At 42.8% G+C, this 12,723-nt stretch overlaps 1 protein-coding gene across 1 annotated transcript; it reads left to right on the top strand.

Annotated features, from left to right (window-relative positions):
- Positions 1-11,640: 11,640 nt before the first annotated feature.
- Positions 11,641-12,230, top strand: LOC139005130 (thymosin beta-4). Its single transcript, XM_070407501.1, has one exon. The coding sequence runs from the start codon at positions 11,704-11,706 to the stop codon at positions 11,836-11,838; it is 135 nt and encodes a 44-aa protein (XP_070263602.1). The 5' UTR covers positions 11,641-11,703; the 3' UTR covers positions 11,839-12,230.
- The last annotated feature ends 493 nt before the right edge of the window (positions 12,231-12,723 follow it).

The following is a 12,723-nucleotide window of genomic DNA, read 5'->3' on the forward strand; positions in this document are numbered from 1 at the left end:
GAGCTTTTAACCTATTTTATATTTAATGTTATTGATAGGTGCTTATTTATTACCATTTTAATTCTCTATACCTATTTTCTCTTTATATTTCTTCTTCTCATTATAACAGTCCTTTAGAATGTCTTGCAGTGCTGGTTAGGTGGTGATAAACTCCTTTAGCCTTTTTTTTTTTTTGCCTGGGAAAAGCTCTTTATTTCACCATCTATTTTGAATGATAGCCTTGCTGAACATGGTTTCAGGTCCTTACTTTTCATTACTTTGAATAACTCATGCCATTCCCTTCTGGCCTGTAGCTTTTCTGTTGAGAAATCAGCTGACAGCTTTATTGGAGCTGCCTGTTGGTAACTTACTCTCTTTTGCTGCCCTTCAAATTCTTTCTTTGTCTTTAATGTTTCCCATTTTAATTATGATGTGTCTTGCTGTGGTTCTCTTTGTTTTCATTTAAATCCGGACTCTCTGTGCTTCTTGAACTTGTGTGACTTTTTCCTTCATCAGGTTAGGGAAGTTTTCTGTCAATATTTCTTTAAATGGATTCTCTTTCCCTTACTGTCTTTTCTCTCTGCCACCTCTGTAATATGGATACTGCTCCATTTCATTTTGTTCCACAATTCCCTTATACTGTCCTCATGCTTTTTAAGTGTTTTTTTTTTTCTCTTTGCTGCTCTAATTGATTTTTTTTTCTACCTTGTCTTCTAATTCACAGATTCAATCCTCAGCTTCTTCTAATCTATCGTTAATTCCTGCCAGGGTATTCTTTTTATTTTTTGTTAATCATTACTTGAGGATATTTTTTTTTCATTGATTTTCAGAGACAGTGAAAGGGAGTGATGAAGAGAGATAGGGTGGGGAAACATTGATGTGAAAGAGACACATCAATTTGTTGTGTTCCACTTGGCTGGGGATCTAACCTTCAACTCAGGTACATGGCCTTAATTGAGAATCAAACCCATGACTCTTTAGTGTGCAGACAAACACTCTACCACTGAGCCCCACCTGCCAGAGCTCTAGAGTAATTTTTATGTCAGTTTTGTCATTTTTCCTTTCTGATTGGTTCTTATTCATGGTTTCTGTAGCTGTTTTCATGTCAATGTAGTACCTACCAGGTTCCTTTTAGTTCTCATTAAGTTGCTAGTAGTTCTCACTTAGTTGTTTGAGCATCCTTGTAACCATTACTTTGAAATCTATATATCATAAATTGCTTTCCTCAATTTCATTTAGCTCTCTTTATGAAGATTCTTCCTATTCTTTCATTTGGGACCTTTTTCTTTGTTTCCCCATTTTTTGCTGTTTCTTTGGCTTGTTTTTGTGCATCGGCTAATACTACTGTATTTCCCAGTCTTGGTGGGGTGGACTTGTTGTGGGACCCAGTCATGTAGTCTCCTTGATTTTCTGGGTTGGGAAATACCTTGTGTGTGTTATGTGGGTTCTTCTGTTGAATTTGGGTCTTGATTGCTGTTGTCCCATATGTGGGTGGGCTCAGCCCTTATGCTTTTTGACTGCAAGTCTCAACCCCCCCACCATGTCATGCCAACTGTTATGCAGTTGCTGACAGCACAAAACAAGGCAATAACAGACCAAACCAAAAACAACACTAAAAAACAAAACAATAATGAAAATAACAGTCACAACCAAAAAGACTAAAAAAAACAAAACAAAAAAAAACAACAAAACAACACCCCTCCCCACTGCCATTAAAAAAAAAAAAAAGTGACTACTAGAAGAAAAAAGACCAAAAGAATTAGAGGGGAGAAATTTTTTTAAAAGAGAGAGAAGGAATTTGAAAGCCAAAAACAAAGAAACCAGAAATGTGGTAAGTATACAAAATACAAGATAGAAAAAAAATGAATGAAATAATGATTAAAAAATAATAATAATGAATAAAATAAAATGCATTATAGGAAAAGAAAAATGGGGAAAGAAAAATAGAATTAAAAATAAAAATTTTAAAAAGTAAAGAGAATGAGGAAAAATTCACTAAACTGAAAGATAGCAACAGGAAAATATAGAAAGTGAAAGAAAGGCCAAACCACACAAAAACAAACAAACAAACACAACAGCAAAACAGCTTTGGACTTTTGATCTGCTATTCGTGGAGTTCGCTGGATTTTGCTTCAATGTTATTGGGTCTGACCCCTGTTATGTGGGTCCAGGCCTCCCAGACTGTTCTCTACTGCAGTTCTCTCTGAGCCTATGTCCTAGCCCCTATCTGGGCAACTGGCTGAAGCCCTGCAGAGTGGATCTCCAAGTAGTCTGGTGGGCGGAGCCTCTGTTTCCCAGAGATTGGGTCTACTTCAGGACTAGTCCCTTTAATGTACTTGTGCGCTTATTCCCCTCCCTCACACAGAACTGGGCTCTGCAAGTGTATCTGGTGATGTCAGTGTGGTTTCAACTGATTAGCATTGTGGGTGGTGTCCATAGCTTTTAGGAAAGGCAATGCATCTGCTGTGCCTGGGAAACTGTCAACCTCTTGTTGCTACCCCATGCAGGAGGTGATTTTTAAAAATTAATTAATTTTAAAAAATTCCAGCCCTGCTTCAGCAGGGCCAGCTCTCACTGGGCCGGGCTTCTGCCCAGGCTCCCACCAGGCCAAATACCTGAGTCCCCCACACCACCAAGCTCAACTGCATGGGCACAGATTTCTAGCACAGAGCTGTTCCACTGTTTGGGAAAGGAGAGCCTCCTCTTTGCCCAAGGTGAGGAAGACCACACCTCTTTCCCAGGGCACTCTGACTGACCCCCATCCTGCTCTCTGCTTAAAACTCTTTCAGAGAATAATTGGCTCATTAGATTCACTGCTGGATGTCTGCTCAGACCCTTCCACGAGTCCAGAGTTCTACTGTCACCTCCTGCAGAGACCAATGAGGGCAAGCTTCCCAGGCTGGTGTTATAACCAAGCACTTGCTTTTTGCCTGGGATACTATGCCATGAGTCCCCTCGGAAGACTGAATCACCATTGATCCCCACTATCTGATGGTCAGTGGGCTCCCCTTCTCTTTTCTGTTGCTCTGGTTTGGGGATTCCTGTGTGGGGCTGAAACCCTATGCTCCCTAGGGGCAGGAGCTGCTCTGTGGCACCTTCCCTCTGGCTTCCCAGCCACAATGAGCAGCTGTATGAATTGGCTCACCCACTCCAATGTCTTCTCCTGTCCCTTTTCCATGCTCACTGTTCACAGTATTTCAGTGCAGCTATTTTTTCAGCTGTTTTTTAAGTCAAATGTTCTGCAGCTGAGCCTCAAGTCCATTCCAGTGCTGAGAGCAAGCAGACAGAACTTCTTTAGACTGCAGCTATCTTGCCCCCCTCTCCTTCTCTGTCTCTTTTTATGGCCTTTGTTTTGAAGTTCAATTTCTTTTTTTTTTTAATATATTTTATTGATTTTTTACAGAGAGGAAGGGAGAGAGACAGAGAGCCAGAAACATCGATGAGAGAGAAACATCGACCAGCTGCCTCCTGCACATCCCCCATCGGGGACGTGCCCGCAACCCAGGTACATGCCCTTGACCAGAATCGAACCCGGGACCCTTGAGTCCGCAGGCTGACACTCTATCCACTGAGCCAAACCGGTTTCGGCTGAAGTTCAATTTCTAAGACATTGCTACCCCTGCTTTTTGTCCATTTGCATGGAAAATTTTTTTCCGTCCTTTCATTTTCATCCTGTGTGAGTTTTTTGTAGTGAGGTGGGTCTCTTGTAGACAGCATACACATGGGTCATGTTTTCTTATCCATTCAGCTACCCTATGTCTTTTCATTGGAGAATTTACTCCATTTACATTTAAGATTATTGTTGATAGATACTTAATTATTGCCATTTTATTCTTCTTTATGCCTATGTTCTTCTCTCTGTCTCTCTCTATCTCTCTCTTTCACTTCTTACAGCAGTCTTTTTAACATCATTTCTTGTAATGCTGGTTTGTTGGTAATAAACTCCTTCAGCCTTTTTTTTTTTGGTCTGTGAAGCTCTTATTTAACCTTCAATTTTGAATGATAGTCTTGCTGGATAGAGTAGTCTTGGTTTCAGTTCCTTGTTTTTCATTGCTTTGAATACTTCATGCCAGTCCCTTCTGGCCTGTAGTGTTTCTATTGAGAAATCAACTATTAGCCTATGGGATCTCCCTTTAGGTATCTGACTGTCTCTACCTTGCTGCCATTAAGATTCTCTCTTTCTCTTTAACATCTCCCATTTTAATTATGTGGCTTGCTGTGCTTCTCTTTGGGGTCATCTTGACTGGGACTCTCTATGCCTCTTGAACTTGTGTGACTTTTTCCTTCACTGGGTTAGGGAAGTTTTATGCTATTATTTCTTCCAACAGGTTCTCTATCTCTTGCTCACTTTCTCCTCCCTCTGGTACCCTTTATGATACAGATGTTGTTCCATTTCATGTTGTCCCAAAGTTCCCTTAACCTGTCCTCTTGCATTTTTTTTTTTTTTTTTTTTTTTTTTGCTGCTCTGAATGAGTGAATTTTACTGCCTTGTCTTCTATTTTGCTTATTTGATCCTCTGCTTCTTCTAACTTATTGTTGATTCCTTCCAGTATATTCTTTATTTTGGCTATGTCATTCTTATTTGTGACTGGTTGATCTTTCATCCTTTATATGTTCTTATTCATGCTGCTGAGCATTGTAAAAACCATTATTTTACACTCTGATTCTGATAAATTGCTTGTCTCCAATTCATTTAGCTCTCTTTCTGGAGATTCCTTCTGTTCTTTCATTTGGAGTCTCTTTCTTTGTTTTCCCATTTTTGTTGTTTCTTTGTGTTTGTTTCTTTGTATTGGATAAGTCTGTTATGCCTCCTAGTCTTGAAGAAGTGGCCTTCTTATGGGACCTAGTGGTATAGTCTCCTTGATCTTCTGAGCTGGGTGCTCTAATAATGTCAATTTGTGGGTTACATGGGCCCTTTTGTTGTATTTTAGGTCTTGATTTTGTTGTACTTTAGGTCTCAACCCTAACCACATCATACCAACCCTTATTCAGGTGCCGGCAGAACAAAACAAGACAAAACAAGACTGAACCAAAACAACAACACCTCCCCCCCCCCCCCCCCCCCCCCTGCAAGCACACCTAAACAAAACCACAACAAAATCTCCACCAACAACAAGAAAGGCTGAAAAGGGGAAAGAAAAGAAGAAAAAATACTACAAGACATGAGACCAAAAAAATTAGGGGAAAACAAAGGAAAAAGAAAAAAAGCCAGCAACAGAAAAAATAAATAGAATAAAAGGAGAGAGAGAAATCTGGGATATGGAAGAAAAAAGAGAAGAAAGAAAAGGAAGAAAAAAGAAAAAACCTTTGCATCTGCTATTTGTGCAATTTGCTGGATTTTTTTCTGAGGTTGTATCTGGCCCTCTGGTATGTCAGTCCTGGGAGGTTCCCTGGTGTAGGTCACTTGTGTCACTGTACCTGCCTATCCCTGGACAACCTAACCGAAGTCCAGCAGGGCAGAGTCCAAAGAAGTCCCATGAGCAGGGCCTCTGTAGCCCAGATGCTGGGTCAGCTTCAGGTATCACTCCTTGAATGTCCCTCTTCTGAGCTGCTTTCCCTTTCCCTAGGGAATTTGGCTCTATAGAGGGAATACTAGTCTTTGCCTGGATGGTTTAAACAGACTCAGGTTGGGGGTAGATCCTGTAGTTTGTGGGTGGGGGTGGGCACTTCCTCTCCTTCCAATGCTTCAGCTCTGCTTGGCTTGCTGACACCCCCTCACAGCCACCTTAAGCAGGAGGTATTAAAACACTAAAAAATAAAAACAAATCAACCCCGCTGGCACTCCAATCTGTCAGTGCTGCTGGCCTCCACCAGGTCGGGCTTCCTCCCAGGTTCTGACCAGGCCAAATATCCAAATCCCTCAGGCTGTCAGACCCAGCCACAGGGGCACTGATTTTCTAGTCCATAGCCTTTTCCCCTTGCCTCAGGTATCTGCAGGGCAAGGCAGAAGCAGCCATTCCATGTGTTGTGCAAGTGGGCCTCCTCTGCTCTCAAAGTAGTCAGACCTTCTTCCCAGGCCCCACTGTTCAGTCTCCATGCAGCTCTCCATGAAAAAATCCACTAGAAAGTGAAGAGTCCCTCATGATCATTGGCGGACGTGCCTGCCAGACACCCTTGCTAGGCCTGAGCTCCCCTATATGGCTCCTTCCTACTGATTCAGATGGGGCTAACTTCCTAGGTGGAACGATGGTGGTGCGCTCATCAGGGACTCCTGCCTCGGTGCTCTCAACACACCCCAGCAACCAGAGCTGTCCTGGTCACTTCCCTCTGTACCCAGTGCTCCCCTCTCTGTGGCCTAGCCATAGTTTACTCATTTTCTGTCCAGGCTGCAGTTTCAGTGATGCTCAGGGCTGGGGAGGCAACTGCACCTCTGTGGCCAGCACAGCAGCTCTGGGACCACAACTTCTGCTGCTGGGTCGCACTGCCTGTCTGGGCCCAGAGAGCAGCAGCTGTGGTGGTGAGGCTGGGTGCTGAGTTGCTGTGACCTTAGTGATCTCCTCCTCAGGAAGACTCCGCAGATCCAATGATGTGCACTCAAAACCTGGGGGAGAAGCACTGGGCCCCAGGGACAGTGGCTGCAGTGGGAGCGGGGAACCTGAACCATTGCCCCGGTCCCCACACAGAACATTCACACACACTCCTATGCACACTTGCCCATACACACACTCTCTCACATGCACATACACCCCCACACCAGGCCTGCCACCATCCTCCAATCTTCACTCCAGAAACATCTATTTGTTGTTCCATTTATTTATGCATTCATTAATTTATTCTTGTATGTGCCCTGACCAGGGATGGAACCAGTAATCCTGGCATTTCCAGAAAATGCTCTAACCAACTGAGCTACCAGGCCAGAGCTTAAATGTTTTATTTTATAATTGAGGAAGCTGAGGATTACTGACCAAGGAATTTATTGTGTTAGTCGTAACTAGTGTAGAGATCTCCCAGTTTGGCTATACTCAGCCCTATTTTTGTACTTCTGTCATTGAATCCCTCAGGAAAACAAAAGGAACTGAGAGAATAACACTACAGCCAGGTGACAGAAACAGAAAACTCTTCCTGGAAGCAGTGATTTACTGAACTATATAACACACTCTGCAGTCCCAGGGGAAAGAGTTGAACATATTACTTTAATTTCTAGAAAGCTTCTAGTTGCAAAACAGTCTGAGAAGGGAATTTCCAAGCATTGGCTCACAAGCTGCTTGTAAACTTCGGTCATGCACCTTTCCTGTGTATGATGGAGCTGATTATTAATCACTGGCCACCTAGGAGTGAAAGCAGAAGCATGGGGGCGTGGCGGGAGAGGGGACTAGGCACCCAGCTGTCAGGCCAAGGGCAGAGGTCATGATAAAGTCTCCCCAGGGCAGGAGAGGGCAGGCTGGTGAGAAATCAACAGCCTGGCCACCTGGCCACTGGTGGGGTGCACTGTAATGACTGTGTGCTGCACTTTCCCACAAGCTCCCCAAATGGAAATCACCTCCGTGCTCTCCCTCCAATCAACTGCACCAGGGCCTTTTCAGGGCTCCTTTTCACTCAGAATAGGGCTCATCAGACTCCACAGCAGCTGCTCACCTCCCTTGAGATGCAAAGGTCTGTGTGAACACAATATGGGGATGCAGATTTCCATGGACTAATTCACACCCAGGCATAATTTTCAGCATATGATTGAATTAGGTGACTACAAAATACCCAAAGACTTATAAATAAATAGCTTTGAGGGTTTTATTTGTCAAAATGAGTTATGACTTTCCTGACTCCACATAACATTACATCTACATCTACCTATGTTTTGAAGAAGTGGGGAGAAAAGCCCTTCATGAATATCTTAGACTCCACATAATTTGGTTTATTAATTTGTTATATTCCTTCTCATTAATACAATTGGCTTCATCTGTGCTTCTCTGGGTACTTTAATGTACTTAAGTTTCAGTCTCTGGAAGGAAGAGTATGAACTAAGTGCCAGTGTGAAAAACAATAGTTATAACCCATGTTAAAAAGTGGATTTAAGTTCCAAAATTCCCCAAATTACCATTCTTTAAAACAAGTGAATAAGAAGTTTATAATGGAAAAGCAACAATGTGCTGAATATGATATGATGAACAGAAATTTGACCTTAACTAATCTGAGACATAGGCTTTCCACTTTAGATCCTTAAAAAGAAAACCTTTAGACAATTTGCAGAGCTCAGCATTGTCCTTTTGCTTACAGGGATTGACTGCTCAAGGTGCCCATAAAGAAGGGAACGGCCTCATCAGTAATGAAGCCTTTAAGCAGTGACCTGAATGAAATAAGTTAACTAAGCAAATTTCTGGAAGAAATACTCATACAGAAAGAACTACAAATGCAAAGTCCCTGAGGTAGGCTATTTAAGAACACCCAGGTGATCATAGAGATTAGAGCAGAGTGAGGAAGGGACTTAGAGATGGTATGGGAAAGGTTGCAAGAATCAAAGTCAAACAAGGTCTCAGACTGATGATAAAGCCTTTGGTTTTCACTGAATGAAATGAAAGGCCACTGCAGGTTTTCAAAGGAATGATATTTGATTTAAATATTTAAAAGATCACTTTGGCTACTGTGTGAGGAAAAACACACACACAACACAGATTATTGAGAGGCAAGGGTAGAAGCAGGGACACTAGTTAGGAGGCTGTTGCAATAATCCAGCTAGAAAATACTTGTGGCATGGACCAGGATGGGTACAGTGGAGCTGGGGGAAGTGTTCATGTTCTAGTTACATTCTGAAACTTGAACAAAGAGGATTTCTCATCAATCAAATGTAGAGAAAGAAAGGAGCCAAGGGTGACAGAATTTTCTGGTTGGTGAGGAATAGATTTGTCACTTACTAAGAGGAAAGAAGAATGATAGCGGTACAAGTAATCAAGACTTGAGCTTTTGTTCTGCTTTAGTCCATAGTCCTCTCTTTAACCCAGTGTCTTCACACAGTATGTTACTTGGCCCCCAACACCCTTGGCCATCTTCTCCTGATAAAGCTCCCTCCTTCTTTCATGATTATTCTGCATCTTCATATTCCCATTATGCAGGAAATATTTACCAAATATTATTTTCAGAAGTTGTTATCACAAAAATATTGGGATTATCCTTTTATTTTGGCACCAGCCATTGAGAAACATTGCTCTCACCTGAGCAATTAATTCTTGTTTTCTATGCAGGTTCTGATCTGCTAAGGAGAAAGAAAGAAACCTCAAAACCCTTTTGGTGAGAGATGTTCTGGTCCTGCAGGAGGGTTAAGCTGAAAAGAAAAGCCCTGTAACAGTTGCTGGGAAACACAGATAAGTATCCTCATGCTCTCTTCATCCTATCTCCTTGCAGCTCCCAGATTCTCTGTTTAATCATGTCACCCATGAGAGTTGCTTGCTAACATGGTGAAAATTATCAGTGGCAAGTGTTAAATTAACTTATTACTAACAATAAATATAAGCTTGCAAATAATTTTTTTGAAAAGTGAATTGGAACAAACTAAAATGTATTCCTATATTAATACAGCTCTCGCTTGCTTTCTAGAGAGAATAGGGTGGAATTATAGCTAGCTCCTGTGTTGGGAATGTCACAGAATCTTAAGCAGCCCCCTGAGAGTCAACATTCATGTGAATGGCAGTCATTATGTGAATCACAGAAAAAAGATTGAGGGCTGCTGACTTAGCTTCCTAAGGACAGCAGTGTGCTGGGACTCAGAAGAAATGGAGGACACCTCTCTGTCTTTGCAAAGCTTAAAATTTTATTAGTGACTTCAGATGAAAAGAAACAATTTAATGCTAGCATTTCCTACATCCATGGAGTGCTGGGTTTATAGACCTGCCATTGCTTTTTCAGCGATCACTCACCTCTCTTATCATTTCCCTCGCCTGCCTTGCCTCACACAGGAGCAGCAGCTATCATCAAAATTATTGATCAGGGCCAAAGGCAGGAAGTCTAACAAAGCAGTTCCATAAAGAAGCAGAGGCAGCTGCTTCCCCAGTAGGATTTGTAGGCACAAAACTTATTTGTCTCCACTGGTCTCTCATGGGAACAATGACATCATCGTTGACAACAATAATAACAGCAGTTACAACATAAGGAATGGTACTGTGTGCCAGAATCATCCTCATTTAATTTTACCGCAACCTGGAGAAGCTGGTTCTATTAACTCCTCATTCCACAGATGAAGAAACGAAGGCACAGAGGGGTAAGGTAACCTGTTCATAGTCACCCACTAATAAATGATTGATGGTGCACTTCAATTTAGGTGTGTCTGACAATTTGGTTAAACATCTAAGTTCTACTCTCTTAGCAAATTTTAATTATACAATACAGTGCTATCCTATCTAATAATAGACAAACATGGTAATTAAACATAACTTTGATACCCTTCCCATTGGCTAATCAGAGTGATATGCAAATTAACTGCCAACAAAGATGGCGGTTAACTGCCAACAAAGATGGTGGCTAATTTGCATACATAGGCGCAATGATGGGAGGCAAAAGGGGAAAGACGGAAGAACAGTGGCAGGCAAGAGCTGGGGGGCAGGCCCGCCCCCCAGCCGGTGATTGCCATCGGAAAGCCTGGCAGCAGGCCAGGCGACACCCCCCGGCCGGGGGTGCCGGTGATCGCCATGGAGATCAGAGGAAGAGAGAGCTGGGGTGCAGGACCCCCGGGGCTAGGGGTGCCGGCTGGACTGCAGCCCTCTGATCTGCAATGGTGAAGGGAGGGGCGGGGCAGCAGGCATGGCAGCACCCTGGGCACCTGATGCAGCCCCAGGGTGCAGCTGTGCCTGCGGCCCTCTGATCTGCAATGGGAAGGGAGGGGTGGGGCCACAGGCATGGCAGCACCCAGGGCACCAGGTGCTTAGGTGCCTGTGGTCCCCTGATCTGAGATCGGGAAGTGAGGGGCGGGGCCACAGGCACCGTGGCACCCTGGGCATCTGGTGCAGCCATGCCTGCAGCCCCGGATCTGCAATCGAGAAGGGAGGGGCTGGGTAGCAGGCATGGCAGCATCCTGGGAACCGGGTGCAGGCCCAGGGTGCAGCCTGCCGGTGGCCATCTGATCTGCGATCACGAAGGGAGGGGCTGGGCAGCAGGCATGGCAGCACCCTGGGCACCCCAGCACCTGACATGCAAAGGTCAGGGATGAAATGACTTTTCCCAACCACATCTGCAAATATCCTGGGGAAGGCATCACTAAAGAGTTCACAACAACTCTCTTACTTGGCAAGGAAGAACAAAGTTGGCAAGGGAAACAATCCCTTACATTAAAGTTAAGGTCCCTCTGAGTAAAAAAGAGTATTTCCAACATAAAGGAGGGAGCAGGCAAAAATAATAGGTTCTCATGACTTCCACTGAAGTTTGAGCATATGACAGTCAAAACGGACATACAAATTAAAACAGACAGTGGACATTCAAATGACCCGAATCAACTGTCACTGTTTGTTCCAATAGCAGCAATGCTTATGTGATAATATAGTTTAACAAACATACAAAACAAGTCACATGATAAGAGAGGTTCGGCTTCTAAAGTAAATTGAATATGTTCTTTAAAAATTCTCATGTCCTCCCCTCTGACTATAATTCTTAATTTTCCAATCAGAAAATTACCCCAGGTGATCCAGCAACATGTAGAACTTCAGTAACCTAACTTATTTAAAAACAAACAAACAGACTCGGCGGCTGTCTGTGAGCAGATCGACTTCTCTCGTTCGCGCACCTCGCTCGGCTTCCTCTGCAACCATGTCTGATAAACCCGATATGGCTGAGATTGAGAAATTCGATAAGTCGAAACTGAAGAAGACAGAAACGCAAGAGAAAAATCCACTGCCTTCAAAAGAAACGATTGAACAGGAGAAGCAAGCAGGCGAATCATAATGAGGCAAGCGACGCCAATATGCACTGTACATTCCACAAGCATTGCCTTCTTATTTTACTTCTTTTAGCTGTTTAACTTTGTAAGATGCAAAGAGGTTGGATCAGTTTAAGTGACTGTGCTGCCCCTTTTCACATCAGAACTACTGACAACGAAGGCTGCACCTGCCGCTCCCATCTGCCTGGCTGGCAGGGAAGGGGGACAACTTGCATGTTGGTGAAGGAAGGAGCTGGGTGGGACGAGGGTGAAATCTAGAGTTAAAACCAAGCTGGTCCAAGGGGTCCTGCGGGCTGTAAAATGCAGTTTAATCAGAGTGCCATTTTTTTTTTTGTTCAAATGATTTTAATTATTGGAATGCACAATTTTTTTAATATGCAAATAAAAAGTTTTAAAACCTGGAAAAAAAAAAACAAAAACAAAAAAAACAAACATCCCAACCATTTTTAAAATATTTAAATTGATATTTTAGGGTTAAAATTATAGAAGATATTTAGATCCAAATATATTTTCTGAACAGAAAGTATTTCAGTTTTTGATTTAAAAAAATAAACATAAAAAATATATGTGACACATTTTCCCAAGGAACTCTGAATTAGTACCTTTCCCTCTAACTTTCTTCAAATTAAGAGAATCTATGGAGTTCCCTATACTGCACAAGTTTTAATGAAAGAAAATAAGACTTTCTAAGAGCATCAAATACATGTTTTGTTATTTACAAACATATATATTCCTCTCTCTCTCTCTCTCTCTCTCTCTAAAATATATTCTTACTGATTCAGAGAGGAAGGGAGAGGGAGAGAGATAGAAACATCAATGATGAGCCCTGGCCGGTTTGGCTCAGTGGATGGAGCATCGGCCTGTGGACTGAAGGGTCCCAGGTTCGATTC

The sequence above is a fragment of the Myotis yumanensis genome, unplaced genomic scaffold, assembly GCF_028538775.1.
Source record: "Myotis yumanensis isolate MYYU_CA2020_CCGP unplaced genomic scaffold, mMyoYum1.0.hap1 SCAF_3, whole genome shotgun sequence".
Classification (NCBI taxonomy): Eukaryota; Metazoa; Chordata; class Mammalia; order Chiroptera; family Vespertilionidae; genus Myotis; species Myotis yumanensis.

What these genes read in the sequence shown, in the direction of transcription:
- LOC139005130 (XM_070407501.1), top strand. Translation starts at nt 11,704, where the DNA reads ATGTCTGATAAACCCGATATGGCTGAGATTGAGAAATTCGATAAGTCG.